Genomic DNA, 20298 nt, shown 5'->3' on the forward strand with positions numbered 1-20298 from the left:
CTGGCCCTAAGGCTGCATTCACACCTGGGCGTTTTGAATTGCGGGCAGATTTGCCACGATTCTGCCCGCAATTTTAAAACGCCCAGGTGTGAATGACAAATCGCAAATTTTCAGATACCATTCATTTGAATGGTATTTAAAAAGGAAGTGTGGTTCTGTCGTGATTATCGTGTGATAAATCGCGCTGCAAAGTGCCGCGGGACTGTTTTGGGCGGCTAATTCCGGTGCAGTCCCACCACAAGACAAGTTAAAATGCCACCTCCTACGTGCCTGGTACACACCACTGGGGTGTGTGGGTAGTGTGCACTTTAAAAAAAAAGTACTGCAAGCAGTACTTTTTTTCAGCACAGTGCGAGGCAATCCGCTGCACTGCGGCGATACCTCCGATGTGGTGCGATTTGAGCCTTTACATAATTAAAGGAGTTGTAAAGGCAGAAGGTTTCTTATCCTCATATATTCTATGCAATGAGATAAAAAGCCTTCTGTGCGTAGCAATCCCCCTCAGCCCCCCTAATACTTACCTGAGTCCCTTCTCTATCCAGCGATGTTGCGCAAGAGACTCAGCTGTCCAGGACTCTCCCTCCTCATTGGCTGAGACAGCAGCGAAGCGTCATTAACTCCCGTTACTGTCAATCAAAGTCAGTGAGCTAATCATGAGAGAGGGGGCGGGGCAGGGCAGTGGCTCCATGTCTGAATGGACACATGGAGCTGTGACTCCGCTCGGGTGCCCCCATAACAAGCTGCTAGCTCTGGGGGCACTCAACAGGAGGGAGGGGCCAGGAGCACAGAAGATGCACCCCAGAAGAGGAGAATCTAGGCTGCTGTGTGCAAAACCATTTCACAGAGCAGGTAAGTATAACATGTTTGTTATTTTTATACAAAAAAAAAAAAAACAAGACTTTAGTATCCCTTTAATGGCTTGAATCGCATGTAATTTGAACAGGAATGCAGTGCGATTCCTGTCTGAATCACATGTGGTTTCCTGCACCGCTCCTGTGTGAACCTAGGCTGAAGTCACTATGACAAGCCTGGGTTCTCACAAGATCAGTGTGGGAAACTGCATGCGATTCAGCCTAGGTTCACACAGCCTAGGTTTAGCTGAACTCAATTTTATTCCCGCATGTCAGTCCGACTTCAGGAGCGATTTCAGAGACATCTGTGCCGATTCCTTCACAGATGTCTATTGAAATCACACCCAAAGTCGCCAAACATAGTACAGAAACTACTTTTGGGAATCGGTGCTGCGCCGCAAATTCGTCGTTGCACCGATTCGGATGTGCCATTATCGGCAATAGCCGCCAATTTGACATGTCAAATCGCATCGATGTGAACCCAGGCTCAGACAGGAATCGCAGCACATATCTGGTCAAATTGCATGCAATTCTTTGCAGTGCGATTTGAGCCTATTCATTTTAGTTGGGCAAATGCTTAGTATAGGCACCGGTATGGGTGCAACCCTAATGTGAATGGACCCAAGCCTAGGTTCACATAAGGCTGCATTCACACCTGAGCGTAGCTTGTTTGGTCGTTTTTTCCCGGCGTTTTGTCGCGCGTATTCATGCGTATTTGCGCGTTTGCATACAGCATCGTCCGACGTTTTTGTACTTCGACGTTTTTTATTTTAGCCAATAGGATAAATTATCATCTTTTCATCACTTGTTGCTATGTTGGTAGATTTTATTTATCTTCTGCCTGTTCTATTGATTAAAGCGACAAAACGACAAAACGCCCGTAGCAAACGCTCGTTGTTGCGCTATTCGCTTAAATCGAGAGTTTCCATTACTTTCTATGGGAAATACAAACGCTCAAACCGCCCGATTCGCGCGACAAAAAAGGGTCCGGAACTTGTTGGGGCGTCAGGCGTATTGGCGTGCAGATGTGAACCATCTCCATAGGGAATAATGTATTTTTTCCCCTCTAGCGTTTTGGAGCGTCGAAAAAACGCTCAGGTGTGAATGCAGCCTTAGAGCGATTTGTCATGCGATTTGAGAGTTTAAATCGCATGACAAGTTGCAGCCTATTGGTGGCAATGGCTCTATTCCAATCAGTGCGACACCGATTTTGCGGCACCGCGCCAATGTGAAGAAGTAGTTCCTGCACTACTTTTCTGATTTCAGGTGCGACTTCAGAAGACGTCAGTTATAAACATTTTCATGAAAAATAAATGGCAGGATCATTAAATAATGGATGTTTGGATTATATTTGGAGACTGAGGATACTCCTGAGTGTCACTGCAAGCCTATAGTTATATTTCTGCAGAATGAGAGGTGTGATTGTGTTCTATGACAGCTGGCACTGGCAGTGCCATTTCCTGACACCCTTGGCACGAGGACCATGTGCTCAGTAGACACCATACTATGGACAGTCCCTACTGTGTCTGGTGTCATTTATTTCTGTCCCTATGAAGATCCAGGAGCAGCTTGTCCTCTCCGGTCACCCTCCCTGGTGGGTGTCACTGTCACATGATGCCTCCAATGTGACGGGCACGGGTCTTCTAGTAGTCGGAAGTGGGTGAAGGTGACATCTCTGATCACAGACAGTCCTCATTGTTCGTCCTTTTAGTACAGATCGGGCTGTGCACTCCCTACACACACCGATCGTGACACCATAGATTGCTGCACACTAGACTAGAACTCTGTGCGGCCAGTCTGACAGTTGTCATAGAAAGACAGGAGGAAGGCAGCAACAGATGGTGGCAATCATGGCATGGCTCTGGATCACATACCACCCATAAAACATAGGAATAAAAATCATTGTCCATACACATAGAGCTAGCTGTGATCCTGGAAGGTATTCAGTGTGCTCTCTGTCTCTGCATTCTTCCCCAGCTATTAATATTTTAGGGACATTCTGTGACACAATGTTCTTCACACAGGACCAGATAACTTTATAATGCCCTTTAAATGTCCCTCTCAGCACCAGTGACATGGGGGTCTCCATAAAGCAATATGGCTGCCGTGCCCCCTATGCCCTCTGATGTGGGTCCATCAGCCAATAGAAATGGTTGGTGGGGGGCCCACCCCTGGGGGGGATCAGGTGTCTTTATATAGAGGGCTCAGCCTGCCAGTCGTCCTATTTTGACTGGCACAGCAGGCAGGGAGCTGTGTAGGGAAAGGACATATTTGCCTAGTAAAGGAGCAAGGGCTTCATCTCAGCCTCTTCCACCATGGGTGACCAAGTGATGAGCTTCCTCAAGGACTTTTTAGCTGGTGGGGTTGCTGCAGCTATTTCCAAGACTGCTGTTGCCCCCATTGAAAGAGTCAAACTGCTGCTGCAGGTAAGATCCTCCTTTGATCCCCTATGGATAGAGTGGTGACAGCAGGAGGGATTGGGCTGACATGGATCATTCCTGCCTGGGTTCTGTATGATGCATGGATCTGCATGGATCTGCATGGGTCTGCATGGGCTACATCACTGTATGGTGCAGGTAAGATCCTCCTTTGATCCCCTATGGATAGAGTGATGACAACAGGAGGGATTGGGCTGACATGGATCATTCATGCCTGGGTTCTGTATGATGCATGGGTCTGAATGGGCTACATCACTGTATGGTGCAGGTAAGATCCTCCTTTGATCCCCTATGGACAGAGTGATGACAACAGGAGGGATTGGGCTGACATGGATCATTCATGCCTGGGTTCTGTATGATGCATGGGTCTGAATGGGCTACATCACTGTATGGTGCAGGTAAGATCCTCCTTTGATCCCCTATGGACAGAGTGATGACAACAGGAGGGATTGGACTGACATGGATCATTCATGCCTGGGTTCTGTATGATGCATGGGTCTGCATGGGTCTGCATGGGCTACATCACTGTATGGTGCAGGTTGGGTACCTGTATGGTGCAGGTTGGGCACCCATTGGTATTGATGATGTGATTGTATGGATGTATTGATAGATATAGGACATGCAGTGTAGAAGGTCACATTTTCTAGTTTCAGATTTTAGCCAAGTTGAAATAATAGAGCACGTGAGCCAAGATGGGCAGTGACAGCATGGAGTGTGGGGTGGGCTCCTGGTGACATGGAGGAGGCAGCTGTGAGTGACTAAATATGGAAAGTGTCCTCTGATCTGCCCATTGACTGTTTTTAGCCCTGGCCTGTCACATGGCAGCACTGGAACACATGCCAGGTCCATCTCCCAGGCACTCTGACAGATAGGAGATCAGTCATGACAGCCGACCAATAGGAAACTTATCCGGAGTCTTGTATATACAAACCACACTATGGAGCCTTACACCGACTTATTCTATATTCCAATACCATCGTATCGTCAATCAATTTAGCAATAAAAAACGAGAAGATTGCATACACTTACGCTCACCACACGTTACAATCCGATTGTACAATCCAGTTATGGTGGCCATCCACTGATCAATATACGATTTATTCAAAATGAAATCGGAAAACAATAAGCATACTTTCATTTTATTTTATTTCGATCAGATTTAATCGAAATGAGTCAGCCAGCCTAGGTGGAAAACTATCGATCACTTTTGCATCGATTGGCCGCGCTGAGTATCTTTGCATTGATTGCATTTCAATCGATGAGATGGTGAGATTGTCTGCTGAAGACAGAGATGCAATTGATAGCTTGCAATCATATGATCTATGGATAGAAATCTAACAATTGATCAAAATCCAATTGGCATGTCAATTAATGGGTTGTGCATTAGAGATCAATTATTCCTATCGGGGGAGATTGATCAGAAAAAAGAATCAGTGTGTATGGCCACCATTATATCTATCGGCATGCATTGCAAGCGTATGCCTAATTGTATACAAATTGATAAAGGTTAGATCAGTGTTTTTCAACTCAAGGTGCCCCAACAGAGCATGTTTTCAGGCTTAAAGGGGAGGTTCACCCAAAAACTCAATTTTTAACATTAGATTGGGCCTAATTACGGGAAGCAGAATCGGGTGTTTTGTTTAAAATTAATGCAGTACTTACCGTTTTACAGATAGATCTTCTCCGCCGCTTCCGGGTATGGGCTGCGGGACTGGGCGTTCCTATTTGATTGACAGGCTTCCGACCGTCGCATACAGCGCGTCACCAGTTTCTGAAAGTAGCCGAACGTCGGTGCGCAGGCGTCGTATAGAGCCGCACCAACGTTCGGCAACTCGTGACGCGCTGTATGCGACCGTCGGAAGCCTGTCAATCAAATAGGAACGCCCAGTCCCGCAGCCCATACCCGGAGAACATCTATCTCTAAAACGGTAAGTACTGCATTGATTTTAAACAAAACACCCGATTCTGCTTCCCGTAATTAGGCCCAATCTAATGTTAAAAAAAAAATTCCGTGTGAACTCCCGCTTTAACATTATTTTGCACAGGTGATTTGATCAGTTTCACTGCCTTAGTAATTATCACAGCCGTTTCATCTGAGGGAAATCCTGAAAACATGACCTGTTGGGGCGCCTTGAGGAGTGGAGTTGAGAAACGCCGGGTTAGATTAAGTAGGTGCTCATATTACACACTGGAGTTATAGTAAATTAAAAGTTAATTAAAATTAAGTTAAAAAAGTTAATTACAATTACAAAGATTTTATGGACAGATTGTAACATTTAGCCCCCATTCACACCTAGGCGTTTTTACGCCTGTAGCGCTACGCCGCTGCCGCCAGAGGGCTGGAAACACATTTCCCTCTATGGAGATGGTTCACATCTCCACGCCGGACGCCTGACGCCTGCCGCCTGAAAAAAGGTCCCGGACCTTTTTTTCAGGCGTCTTTCGGCGTTCGGCTAGGAGATGGGAAGCATCTCCATAGAGAGGGTCAATCTGGGGCACATCTAGGCGGACAATACCGGCGTTTTGCCGCCGCAAATCGCGGTACAAAACGCCGCTATTTGTACCGCGATTTGCGGCGACATAACGCCGCGATTTCGTCCGCCTAGATGTGAATGGAGCCTTATGGTGACCCTTAACAATCATATCAATGTAGCTACTTTTCTGTGATCGGATTTTCTGCCCAGATTCATCAGAATAATTGAGATGGAATCGATCGGTTTTGCTCAAAAATCAATAGATGAAAGAGTATGGGGTAGATTTCAAACTAGTGCGCTCAGAATCTGGTACAGCCAATCAGCTTTTAACTTCAGCTTGTTCAGTTAAGCTTTGACAATGAAACCTGGAAGCTGATTGGTTTCTATGCAGAGCTGCACCAGGTTTAGCATTCTCCGGTTTTAGTAAATGACCCCTTATGTGTCTTTTTAATACTCACTAAAGTATCGATCATATTGGCCGATTCTGTGTTCAGATCATTACATGTATGGCTGCTATTAGTTTAACAAGCCTATATATTTCATTTTTGACGCTGTTATTATTAATTAAATGTTATTATTATCATTATTTATTTATTTTTAATAGGCCTTAAGTGCATAAATACTTTCACTTGTATCATAAAACAAAGAGGATTAATAATTACTACACTGGAATAAAAGACACGGCACAGTTCACAGATTGAGAAACACGTTTTGATACATTTTATCTGTTTTCATCAGTGCTGGAGAAATGTTTCCAAATATTGGATCCGCACATCAGGCTGCAATGCTCAGGACATTCATTCTTGTCATCATTGAGTCAACTCATTCAAACTTCCTCTGCTGACAATTACCTATAATAAGGTTTACATATAGGTAGTGGAAATATCTCCTGTACAGTTTAGGAGATATGTACATTACATGCAGCTAGTGACATCACTGGTGCATGCGCACTGAAGGAACAGTGCCGTGAATGGCGGCAGAGTGCAGAGTGACGTCATGGTGGCTCATACCTCTGGGAGTAATTGTAACTGCCAGCCTTGCAATGCCTCATGGGAAATGTAGTTCCACAACAACTGGAGGGTCCCAGGTTGCCTACCCCCGGTATAGTCAGTTCTAGGCTGATCAATCCTTACCTCAAGATCAATCTGTCCGAGGGTATGACTGTTTCCTAAACAGATTGGAATCGGCCAAACAATGAAAAACATCTTTTTATAGGTAACTTTACTGCAAATGAGTCAGATCTTGTAATGGTTTTAGCTTGCTTTGAGCTGTTCCTTGACATTACGTGGCTGTTTTCCAGTGCCAGTGTTTCCACCAGACTAGGTGACAATTTAAACTTCAGCCTCGGAATAATTTACCCCCTTTCTGACCAGAGCACTTTTTGTGATTCGGCACTGCGTCGTTTTAACTGACATTTGCGCGGGCAACATGGTACCCAAACAAAATTGGCGTCCTTTTTTTCCCACAAATAGAGCTTTCTTTTGGTGATATTTGGTCACCTCTGCGGTTTTTATGTTTTGCGCTATAAACAAAAAAAGGGAGAATTAAAAAAAAAAAGCAATATTTTTAACTTTTTGCTATAATAAATATCCCCAAAAAATATATATATAAAAAAAATTGTTTCCTCAGTTTAGGCCGATACGTATTCTTCTACATATTTTTGGTCAAAATAAATCGCAATAAGCGTATATTGATTGGTTTGCACAAAAGTTATAGCGAATACAAAATAGGGGATAGTTTTATGGCATTTTTATTATTCTTATTTTTTTTTACTAATAATGGCAGCGATCTGTGACATTATGGCGGACACATCGGACGCTTTTGACGCTATTTTGCGACCATTGTCATTTATACAGCGATCAGTGCTGAAAAAATGAAAACAATGATTACTGTGTAAATGACACTGGTAGGGAAGGGGTTAACCGCTAGGGGGGCGAGGAAGGGATTAAGTGTGTCCTAGGGAGTGATTTTAACTGTGTGGGGGCTGGGCTACCTGTGACACCACATTGAGCACTGCTCCCAATGACAGGGAGCAGTAGATCAGTGTCCTGTCACTAGGCAGAACTGGGAGATGCCTTGTTTACATAGGCATCCCCCTGTCCAGCAGCTCCGTGACACGATCGCGGGACACTGGTGGACATTGAGTCCACGTGTCCCGCGGGCACGGTCATGGAGCTCGCGGTGGACGTGCCCGCGGGTTTTTTAACCAGTTAAGGACCGTCTCCTGCACATATATATACGTCGGCAGAATGGCACGGCTGGGCACAAGCACGTACCTGTAAGACCTCTTTAAGTGCCCAGCCGTGGGTCGATCGCCGCTGGAGTCCCGCGATCGGTCCCCGGAGCTGAAGAATGAGGAGAGCTGTGTGTAAACACAGCTTCCCCGTTCTTCACTGTGGCGCTGTCATTGATCGTGTGTTCCCTGATATAGGGAAACACGATCAATGATGTCACACGTCCAGCCCCGCCCCCCTACAGTTAGAAACACATATGAGGTCACACTTAACCCCTTCAGCGCCCCCTAGTGGTTAACTCTCAAACTGCAATTGTCATTTTCACAGTAAACAATGCATTTTTATAGCATTTTTTGCTGTGAAAATGACAATTGTCCCAAAAATGTGTAAAAATTGTCTGATGTGTTCGCCATAATGTCGCGGTCATGAAAAAAATCGCCGATCGCCGCCATTAGTAGTAAAAAAAAAAATATTAATAAAAATGCAATAAAACTATCCCCTATTTTGTAAACGTTTCGATAAACGCTTATTGCGATTTTTTTTTGCCAAAAATATGTAGAAGAATACGTATCAGCCTAAACTGAGGAAAAAAAACTTTTTTTATGTATTTTTGGGGGATATTTATTATAGCAAAAAGTCAAAAATATTGCTTTTTTTTTCAAAATTGTCGCTCTATTTTTGTTTAAAGCGCAAAAAATAAATACCGCAGAGGTGATCAAATACCACCAAAAGAAAGCTCTATTTGTGGGAAAAAAAGGACGCCATTTTGTTTGGGAGCCATGTTGCACGACCGTGCAATTGTTAGTTAAAGTGACGCAGTGCCGAATCGCAAAAACTGACCGGGTCCTTTACCTGCATTTTGGTCCGGGTCTTAAGTGGTTAAAGCAATGTACAGGTACGTTGCTTTGCCCACACGGGCCATTCTGCCTACGTATATACACATTAGGCAGTTGGCAAGTGGTTACAGTACTTGATATATGAAAATATATTGCTTGCCATTGCTGGCCTCCTCCTAAAACGATAGATACCTGGCTGTGTCCTCTGGTTTCATTCGTTCAGATTCGTTCACACCTGAGCGATTTTCTGCATGAAGCTTGTAGCTCTAAAACACTCAACAAGCCAAATCCCATTAATTTCAATGGTCCCTGTTCACATCTGAGCGTTCTGCTGCCTGAAGCAAAATGCCTGAAGCTCAAAAAAGTACATGAGCTTCTTTTTGGCCCCATAGGCTTCAAAAGTAATGCCTGACTTGAGCGTTTTACAAGTGTTTTTCTGCTCAAATAGCAGCTCCCCACCCCTAATTTCCTCTCCCCTCCTCCTCCACAGTGTTTTCAATTGGCTAAACAAAAATGCCTGAAGCTGTAAAACACTTGTAATACACTTCTAAAATGCTTTTAAAAAGCTTGTAAAAAGCTGCAAAAATGCTTAAAAAAACGTCCAAAAAAACTCTATTAACCACTTCCTGCCCGGTCAATAGGGAATTGACGTTCGGGAAGTGGTTTCATTATCCTGACTGGACGTCTATTGGGGGCGCGCATCGCGGCGATCGGTGATGCGGTGTGTCAGTCTGACACACCGCTACACTGATCTCGGTAAAGAGCCTCCGGCGTAGGCTCTTTACCACGTGTTCAGCCGTGTCCAATCACGGCTGATCACAATGTAAACAGGAAAAACCGCAGATCGTTTTTTCCTCACTCGCGTCTGGTAGAGGAGAGCTGATCGGCTGCTCTCCTGACAGGGGGGGGGTTTGTGCTGATAGTTTATCAGTGCAGCCCCCCCTCGGATCACCACACAGGACCACCAGCATGCCGCCCAGGACCACCAGGGATGGGCATCCACACTAGACCACCAGGTATGCCCCCTAGACCACCAGGGAATGCAAATTGGTGCCAAGGCAGCTGCCAATCAATGCCCAGGCAACTGCCAATCAGTGCCCATTCAAAATCCCTGCCAGTGCCACCAGGGATACCCATCAGTAATGAATATCAGTGCCGCATGTCAGTGCCCATCAGTGCCATGTATCGATGCCCATTAGTGCCCATCAGTGCCGCCTATGAGTGCCGCCTATCAATGCCACCCATAAGTACCCACCATTGCAGCCTTTCAGTGCCCATCAGTGTCGCCTATCAGTGCTAATCAGTGCCCACCAGTGCTACCCATGAGTACCCATCAGTGCCGCCTATCAATGCCCATCAGTGCTGCATATCAGTGCCCATCAATGCCACATATCAGTGCCCATCATCAGTGCCCATCAGTGCCACCTCATCGGTGCTGCCTTATCAGTGCCCATCAGTGCCACCTTATCAGTGCCCATCAGTAAAGGAGAAAACTTACTTATTTACAACATTTTATAACAGAAAAAAAATAAAAACTTAAATTTTTTCAAAATTTTGTCTTTTTTTTATTTGTATAGAAAAAAATAAAAACCCCAGAGGCGATCAAATACACCAAAAGAAAGCTCTATTTGTGGGTACAAAATGATAAAAATTATGTTTGGATACAGTGTAGCACGACCGCGCAATTGTCATTTAAACAGCGACAGCACAGAAAGCTGAAAATAGGCTTGGGCAGGAAGGGGCGTAAGTGCCTGGTATGGAAGTGGTTAAATCAATACACTCAGGTGTGAATGGAGCTTAAAACAAGGTTGCACCAAATGAAAGTCAAAGGATATTCAGAATTCCTTATCTATCTGTATAGTTGTCCCAAGTTTGGCCCCATTCACAATTGAGCGTTTTGTAGCTTGTAGCTCGACGCTCAGAAATGCTCCACAAGCAAAAAAACGATTGTTTTCAGCCCTTGAGTGTCCTGTCATTTTCAGCAAATCACCTGTCGCTCAAAGAAGTACATGAGGCAGAATTGAGCGTTTTCGTTCACATAGACTTCCATGGAAATGCCTGAAAAGCGCAACATGAGTTTTTTTCATGCGTTTTTTCTAGCATTTTGTTGTGTGTTTCCTGTTCAAGCACTCCACACATTTTAGTTAAAAAACGCCTGTTAAAACTGCAAAAACGCGTAATTCTGCTCAAAAAAAACTTATAACACTTATAATGCTCCATTCACACGATCGGATTTTCCGTCGGGAAAACCTTGGATTGGTTTTCCGACAGAATTCCGCTCACGCTTGGTTTGCATACACACAGTCACACAAAAGTTCTCTGAACATTCGACCGCCAAGAACACAGTGACGTACAACACTACGACGAGCCGAGAAAATTAAGTTTAATGCTTCCAAGCATGTGTCGAATTTCCGAGCATGCGTCAGAATTTTGCGCGTCGGAATTGCTACAGACGATCGGAATTTCCAATCGGAATTTTTCCCGTCTGAAAAATTGAGAACCTGCTCTCAATCTTTTGCTGGCGGAAATTGCGACAACAAAAGTCCGATGGAGCGTACACACGGTCGGAATTTCAGACCAAAAGCTCACATCGGACATTTGCTGGCGGAATTTCCGACCGTGTGTACGCGGCATAAAATGTGATGCTTAGGTGTGAATGTTGTGATCTGGAGATGGTACTGCAGTCAAAGCATTTGTGTGACATCCATGCAATTATCATTTCTTAGGACAGGTCAGTGACGGCAGCCTATATATTTACAAGTTCTCTGTGAATTACTAAGAAAAATATGAAGTGTGCCATTGTTCACCATTCCTCTTGAAAATGCAGTTTTTTTGGCCCGTATGCTGATTCGATGACTTTAATATTTTCAACTTTACTGACCTGCGACCAGTGTTAATTTTGTAGACTAAAACCGACTAAATCATTTTAGTCTACTAAAATACGACTAAAAATAAAACAATTGAGATGACTAAAATACGACTAAAACTAAAATGGCATTTTAGTCAAAAGACTAAGGCCCCGTACACACGAGAAGACATGTCCGATGAAAACGGTCCGCAGACCGTTTATCGGACATGTCTCCTGGGAGCTTTTGGTCTGATGTGTGTACACACCATCAGACCAAAATCCCCGCGGACAGAGAACGCGGTGACGTAGAAGACACCGACGTTCTCAAACACGGAAGTGCAATGCTTCCACACATGCGTTGAATCAATTTGACGCATGCGCGGGATTTCGGGACGCTGGTTATACGTTATAACCAGCGGACATGTCCGATTAGGTGTACTACCCATCGGACATGTCCGACGGACATGTTTCCAGCGGACAAGTTTCTTAGCATGCTAAGAAACTTTTGTCCGCTGGAAACCTGTCCGCTAAGGCCGGGTACTCACGAGCAAACATGTATGGTGAAAGCGGTCCGTCGGACCGTTTCCACCATACATGTCTGCCAGAGGGCTTCTGTACGATGGTTGTACACACCATCGTACAGAAGTCCGCGCGTAAACAATACGCGGGGCGTGTCCGCGGTGTCGCCGCGTCGATGACGCGGTGTCGCCGCGACAATGACGCGGCGACGTGGGCGGCCCGCCTTTAAAATGCTTCCACGCATGCGTCGAAGTCATTCGACGCATGCGAGGGACGGCGGGCGCCTGGACATGTACGGTAGGTCTGTACTGACGACCGTACATGTCCGAGCGGGCCGAATTCCAGCGGACTGTTTTAAAACAAGTCCACGAATATTTGTCTGCTGGGAAAAGGCCCGGCGGGCAAATGTTTGCTGGAATTCGGCCCGCTCGCGCCCACACACGACCAAACATGTCTGCTGAAACTGGCCTGCGGGCCAGTTTCAGCAGACATGTTTGGTCGTGAGTACGGGGCCTAAGCCGTACACACGGTCGGACATGTCCGCGGACCAGTTTCCACGGACATGTTCAACCGTGTGTACGTGGCCTAAGACTAAAACTAAATAGAAATTTGACATCAAAATTAACACTGGTCTGTAGTGCATGTTCATACCTCAATACCATAAATAATAACATATAAAAAATTTCACTCCAGCAGTATATAATGAGTTTGGAAATCATAGAGGAATGCTTAAATAATGCCTTACAATTTAACTACACTCATTAGATTTTAGATGACTAGAATTTGTTTTAGTCGGCTAAAATTGTTTTAGTCTACTAAAATATACTGGAGATTTAGTCGACTAAATACGACTAAAACTAAAACAATTCCAGAAGACTAAAATGGGACTAAAACTAAAATGCCATTTTAGTCCTAAGACTAATTCCGCATACACACCATGTTTTTTTCGACGTGATTCCTCTCAAGCCTGCCTTGCATAACCACGTTCAACACGTACGACGGCACTATAAAGGGGAAGTTCCATTAGAATGACGCCACCCTTTGGGCTGCTTTTGCTGATTTTGTGTTACTGCGTGTTAGTAAAAGTTTGTTGAGAGACGATTCGCGCTTTTCAGTCTGTTACAGCGTGACAAATGTGCTATCTCCATTACGAACGCTAGTTTCACCAGAACAAGCGTTCCCGTCTCATAACTTGCTTCTGAGCATGTGCGTTTTTTTTCCCCTCGTTAAAGGGTACACACGACCATTTTTCACGACGAGAAAAAATAGAGCAGGTTCTACATTTTTAACAGGCATTTTTCTTGCCGAGAAAAATGCTCTGGAGCCTACACACGACCGTTTTTCACAACCAATTAAAAAAATTGCATTTTTCTCGTCATAAAAAAACGGTCGTGTGTACGCGGCAAAAGACTAAAACTAAATTAAAATTTGCTGCCAAAATGAACACTGCCTGCGACAAGTATTGCAAATCAGAAGATCTAGCTTTACTAGCTACATGCTGAAAGAAAAGAGCATGCTCAGAAGGAGGTCAGCAATGGTAGCCCCATACGTCCCAAGTACAGGTTTCCTTTAGAGAGGAAAGGAAAATGATCGAAAGTAAGGTGACCTCCAATAATATAGAGTGCAAGGAATGACTGTTTAAAGTGGAGTTCCACCCATTTTTTTATGTTTGTCTGTGCTGCATGCTCTAATCTCATAGTGTTCAGAATGGACAATTTTTATTTAATTTGTTGCTTGTAAATACCTTTATTTTGTAGTCCTTCATTACTTCCTCCTCCTTATTTGCCTAGGCTATTTGCAAGGGTTTCTGGGATAGGCATCATGTTTCCCAGTAGTCCTTGCAAACCTGACTGAAACCTATTACATTGCTTGTGCACTGAGCATGTGCGAGATATGCAAAGCTGAAATCCAGGAAGTCATACAGTCTGGCTTCATGATGCCCACGATTAAGATGGCCACGGTCTATTTCTAGATTATAAACTATCTAAATGCTGTAACAACCTAACAAAACGGACCTTAGTTTACAGACTAACTTTACTAGAATACATTATGCCTGTGTATTACAGGGGTATTTATATTTAAAAAGTGAAATTGTGGGTGGAACTCCCCTTTAAGCTAGTATTGTACAAATGAACATGGAATAAATAAGGTTGGACTGTGCTTATACAATATGACTAATTTCTTTCATCTTTTTTGTCCTAGGTCCAGCATGCCAGCAAGCAGATTTCAGTTGAAGCACAATACAAGGGTATCATGGACTGCGTGGTCCGTATCCCCAAAGAACAAGGTTTCATTTCCTTCTGGAGAGGCAACCTTGCTAATGTCATCCGTTATTTCCCAACGCAAGCTCTCAACTTTGCCTTCAAGGACAAGTACAAGCAGATCTTTTTGGGGGGTGTAGACAGGCACACTCAGTTTTGGAGGTTCTTCGTTGGTAATCTGGCATCTGGTGGTGCAGCTGGCGCTACCTCCCTATGCTTTGTCTACCCACTGGATTTCGCCAGAACCCGTCTGGCTGCTGATGTAGGCAAAAGTGGCCAAAGAGAATTTAAGGGCCTTGGAGACTGCTTAACCAAGATCTATAAGTCGGATGGTTTGAAAGGTCTCTACCAGGGATTTAACGTATCTGTCCAGGGTATTATCATTTACAGAGCGGCTTACTTTGGCGTCTATGATACCGCTAAGGGTAAGAGAAAACAATTGGTTCTTGTTTTAGCTTTATGGTGACATTATACTGTGGTATGATTATACTAAGTTGGTGTTTCTGTTTCTTATCAAAAGGTATGATGCCAGATCCCAAGAATGTGCACATTTTCGTGAGCTGGATGATTGCTCAGAGTGTCACTGCTGTAGCTGGTCTGGTTTCCTATCCCTTCGACACTGTTAGACGTCGTATGATGATGCAGTCTGGCAGGAAAGGAGGTAAGTCTCATTGCCACAACTAGGTATTTTTCTGAAATACTAATGACAGCTCAGTGGATGTGTACAATTGCCTCTATGTTTGCAAAATCAAATCAAATTCGGGCTGAAAATTGACCCAAAACGGTCAATGGTGACGCACCGGACCCCTGCTGTGAGCTGCTCTATGCTGCGTTGTGAACCCATTCTAAAGGTCTGAAAATCATAAACTGATGTGTTCAGATACAATTTTTTTAAATAGTTTATTTATAGCGACACAAAATACAAATACATGAATAGCCCAACAAAATCAGCACAATAGATCCAGAGTCTGTAGGCAAAGTACAAGGCTGAGGCTGGGTTCCCACTTGAAAGGGATGTGGCTGATAGCAGGGGCCCGGTGAGTCCCTGTTCTCCAATCAGAGAATTATTTTTTGGGGGGTGGGGTGATATTAAAGAGGAGTTCCACCCAAATTTGGAACTTCCTCTTAATCCACTCCTCTCCCCCTTACATGCCACATTTGGCATGTAATTTTTTGGGGGGGGGAGTGGGGGCTTCAGGAGGAGTGGGACTTCCTGTCCCACTTCCTCCTTCCGGGTAGACGATTAAGCCTAATTGCCTAGGCGATTAAGCTTAATCACCTACAGGAAGGGGCTGCTGTAGGCGATCGCCCAGGACACGTGATAGGTCCTCGGCGATCGCCTGTCCAATCAGACAGCGCCTCGCCGGGCCGCGCCGCTCGCGCATGCGCAGTGGGTGCCCGGCCGTGAAGCCGAAAGCTGTCACGGCCGGGTGCCCACACTGAGCATGAAGACGCCGGCCGGCGAGGGGGGGGCGAGGAGCGGAGCCCCGTCCGGCGCGTCGCTGGAGCCGTGGAGCAGGTAAGTGTCGGTTTATTAAAAGCCAGCAGCTACACTTTTGTAGCTGCTGACTTTTAATAAACTTACAAAATGGGTGGAAAACCCCTTTAAAGTAAGAACCTTGAGTGGACTCAGTATAGAGCTTTCCTATGTGAACCTGTGTAGGGAAGCTAATTGGTGCATCAGGAGAGTTAGGCCCCGTACACACGACCGAGTTTCTCGGCAGAATTCAGCCAGAAACTCGGTCGGAGCTGGATTCTGCCGAGAAACTCGGTCGTGTGTACACTTTTCAGCGAGGAACCCGTCGAGGAACTCGTCGGGCCGAAAAGAGAACATGTTCTCTATTTTCTCGTTAGTCAATGGGAAAAGTCGGCCCGCCGAGTTCCTCGGCGGCTTCCACACTGAACTCGACGAGGAACTCGATGTGTTTGGCACGTCGAGTTCCTCAGTCGTGTGTACGGGGCCTGACTGACTAGCAGTATCTACATCAACAATCAAGATAAGTTTGCTCATGCAGATGAAGGGAGAAGTTTGGGGGTTTTTAGTTTATTTTTTTTACCTCTTAAAGGGGTTGTACACCCTTGTGTTTTTTTCACCTGAATGCATTCAGGTGAAAAAACACCTGGCAGTGTTTGGCCCCCCAACCCCCCTGTTTTACTTACCCGAATTTCCATGGGCGCGATCCCGCGTCGCTCTCTCCACAGCTTCTCGGCTCTTCATTGGATAGCGGACTCACAATTGGATAGATTGATAGCAGCACAGCCATTAGCTCCCGCTGCTGTCAATCAGATCAAATCCAATGACGGGGCCGGGGCCGAGTCATACACTCGGCGTCTATGGACACCTAAGCTATGACACAGGAGCACGCCCACGAGGTAATCTCCTCGGGAGAGAGCTTCCCAGAGGGGATTATCTAATGCGGGGAGGAGCCGAGAGAGCCGGACCCCAGAAGGGCCGCTCTGTGAAAAACGAACTGCACAGTGGAGGTAAGTATGTGTTTGTTATTTAGAAAAATAATATTTTTTTACTTTAATATCACTTTAAGCACGTTGGTTGTTTTTTAGTATAAATAAATGAATTATTTTTGAATTATTTTTCTGATTTGCCACAACTTGACAGCTTTCTTTGAAATATATTGTCAACAAATAGTGTAGGGTCTAAAGCAGAGGTCTCCAAACTGTGGCCCAGGGGCCAGATGCGGCCCTTTGCTTGCTTTTATCCGCCCCTATTTCATCCACTGATACCAACAATGTGGCATATTTTCTCCTACTGACACTAACAATGGGGCACAGTTCTCAATTACACCAACCATGGGGCATAATTTGTCCTACTGACACCAACAATGGGGCCCAATGGCTCCAACAATGGGACACAAATCCTCATAATGACACTAAAAACGGGGCACAACTCCTTTAAATTACAACAATGATAGGGCACAATTCCCCTCAATGACGCCAACAATGGGGCACAGTTTCTCTCAATGACACCAACAATGGGGGAAAATGACATCATTGATGACACCAACAATGGGACCCGATGACGGGACACAATTACTCCCACTGAAACAAACAAAGGGGTGTTAATTTTTCCCTGGACCTTTTCGACTTCCACTGACCACTGTCCGGCCCTCATAAACTATGAAGGACAGTAAACTGGCCCTTTGCTTAGAAAGTTTGGAGACCCCTGGTCTAAAGGATCGTACACAAGGGCCAAATATTGGGCAGTATCGGGTGGTATAAAATAAATCAGCCGACATCAGCCGGTCCGACAGAAGACGGCTAAACGACAGACTTTTGTCGAAGAGGCATGACCAAAAAAGGTCTGCCGATCGGTGTCTGATCAGCGCTCTCAGACCAATGGCTGAGGGCGCTGACCTGTGTGTTCTCGCAGGGGTGGGGGCGTCCCTCTGTCAGAACACAATAGCTCAGCGGGGGGAGATCACTGTACTAACATCGGATGGTTAGTACAGCGGCTCCTCCTGAGCTATTCGTTTTTTTCCGTTTAGCAGCTGGGTTTAACAGAGAAAAAAACCGAATAGTGTGTACCAGGCTTTGTAGGGACATCTATTTAACTATGCAGTGATACCTGGTTCAGGTGTTGGTGGAGAATCTGCTACAATACTGATTGCTGATTTTCTGTGTTCATGTGTTATATAATTACTATACTTCATTGTCTGTGTCACCCTCTTCATAATATGCTTTGATGTCTTTACAGCTGATATCATGTACACGGGAACAATTGACTGCTGGAAGAAGATTGCTAAACAAGAAGGATCCAAAGCCTTCTTTAAGGGTGCCTGGTCCAATGTATTGAGAGGCATGGGCGGTGCATTTGTACTTGTACTGTATGATGAAATCAAGAAATATGCATAAATGAATAAACCTGTTTATTTAACCATTTCTAATTACGCTGTGAAGACTCGTGAAGCATAGGGTTTCGGGGACAAAAGGCTATTTCCTAGGGAAATTGAAAAAGACAGAAGGGGAGATATGCAACAAGCAAGGATTTTTACTGTATCATAAAACTTACTGACGTATGTTCCACCATGACATAGTACAGTGAGTTACATTTAACTCAGAAATGATGTTAGATGATAAATAGACATCATATAATAAGTGATACGTAATTAGGGGTATGTCACTTGTCCGTTGCATTCAGCAGGTTGGTGGGTGCATCCATTGAAACCTGTGCGACATGTGTAAAGAAGCGTCGCTATGTACTTTATAAATACGAGAAATAAAATATGTGTAAGTCTAGTTACCTCCTAGTACAATAGTATTAATCCCTCCCGGTTTACATAAGGTTGGGCATCAATAAACACTACACAAAAAACAAAGCTTTGCATTTTTTTTTATTTCATATTTTTAAGACTAAACAAGCTCACAGACTCGCTTGAGACTATGTATATTTATTTTTATACTGTATTTGGGTAATGCACAGGGATTCATTATAAACCAGTGGTTCTTAACCTGGGTTCTATCGAGTCCCAGGGGTTCGGTGAGTGAGTCTCGGCGGTTGGGCGGAGGTCACACAGGGCCGCGATACCATTTCGTATAGGAGGGGGGGGGGCGCAGCCGCAGGTGAAGCTCTGCCACGGCCGCCAGCGGCACTGTACAAATTGTGTGCCGAGTGCACTCCTGCATCCGGGACCGTCACCTCCCGGCTCCTTTTCCTGTCTGCTGCAGCCTGTTTACTCCCCCTATGAAGGAGTCTCTTGGTCCCTTCCAGCGGCGTGACGTCACTCCACTTACGGCCGGAAGGGGGGGACTCGGAGCGCTGCGCAGAGAGCTGTGTTTCGACGCTGCCTGTGACGAGGAGCCTGCCTGACTAGTGGAATTTGAACCTAGCAGACAGTGTGCTAAAAAAGACTACTGAACTTGTTTAAAAGTAAGTAGAACCTGTTAAGAGCATACAATTAAATGGCTGGATTGGGGGGGGGAGGGGAGGAGGCTGACTGAGGTGAGGTGACCAGCACTTTATTAATATAAAATGGCAGATAAAAAAAATGTTTTTGTGTTATTTTAAATGAGCCTTCTCTGACTAGCAAAAAAATATATATATATGTATAAATTGCAGCCTCACTATGCCATCACATGCAGCCTCTGTGCCCATCACATGCAGCCACTGTGCCCATCACATGCAGCCACTGTGCCCATCACATGCAGCCACTGTGCCCATCACACGCAGCCACTGTGCCCATCACACGCAGCCACTGTGCCCATCACACGCAGCCACTGTGCCCATCACACGCAAAATCATATTTTATTTTTCCAATTAAGGAGGGTTCGGTGAATGCGCATATGAAACTGGTGGGGTTCAGTACCTCCAACAAGGTTAAGAACCACTGTTATAAACCGAGAGTTGATCTATGCCCTTATAATTTACTGTATGTGTAGCAGCAGTAAGGGAATTGCTGGTGCAAGACTGCAAGAGATCATCTATAGGCTGCTTCTCAAACTGCGTAATTAGTTAAATGTGATAAGAATACCCTGATTTAGGGATGGTGTCAGAGGGCTTTGGCTTGCTTCAAGAAGTTTCTACATTCTAGAGAGAGGCTGCCAATATTGTACCACATCCTAGAATATTTTCATCAGAAAAGAAAGAAGGAGGAGAAAGGAAAAAAAACATGACTTTACTGGTACCAGGGAAACTACAACAATTAAAAATGGCAAAAACTTTATTAAATGCTAAAATTACACAAGATAACAATACCATGGGATAACATATACCTACTATGAAGTCACATCTCTCATAATGCCAATATGTAATGTGGATAATTCAACACAAAACTTTATAGTATAGCAGTCCAAGAAAAAGGTTGACACGTTTCGCATAGATG

At 44.9% G+C, this 20298-nt stretch overlaps 1 protein-coding gene across 1 annotated transcript; it reads left to right on the forward strand.

Moving 5' to 3' along the window:
- The first annotated feature begins 3064 nt into the window (after positions 1 to 3064).
- On the forward strand, positions 3065 to 18795 carry SLC25A4 (solute carrier family 25 member 4). Its single transcript, XM_040334130.1, has 4 exons — positions 3065 to 3277; positions 14403 to 14886; positions 14982 to 15122; positions 18174 to 18795. The coding sequence occupies exons 1-4, from the start codon at positions 3167 to 3169 to the stop codon at positions 18329 to 18331; spliced, it is 894 nt and encodes a 297-aa protein (XP_040190064.1). The 5' UTR covers positions 3065 to 3166; the 3' UTR covers positions 18332 to 18795.
- The last annotated feature ends 1503 nt before the right edge of the window (positions 18796 to 20298 follow it).

The sequence above is a fragment of the Rana temporaria genome, chromosome 1, assembly GCF_905171775.1.
Source record: "Rana temporaria chromosome 1, aRanTem1.1, whole genome shotgun sequence".
NCBI lineage: Eukaryota > Metazoa > Chordata > Amphibia > Anura > Ranidae > Rana > Rana temporaria.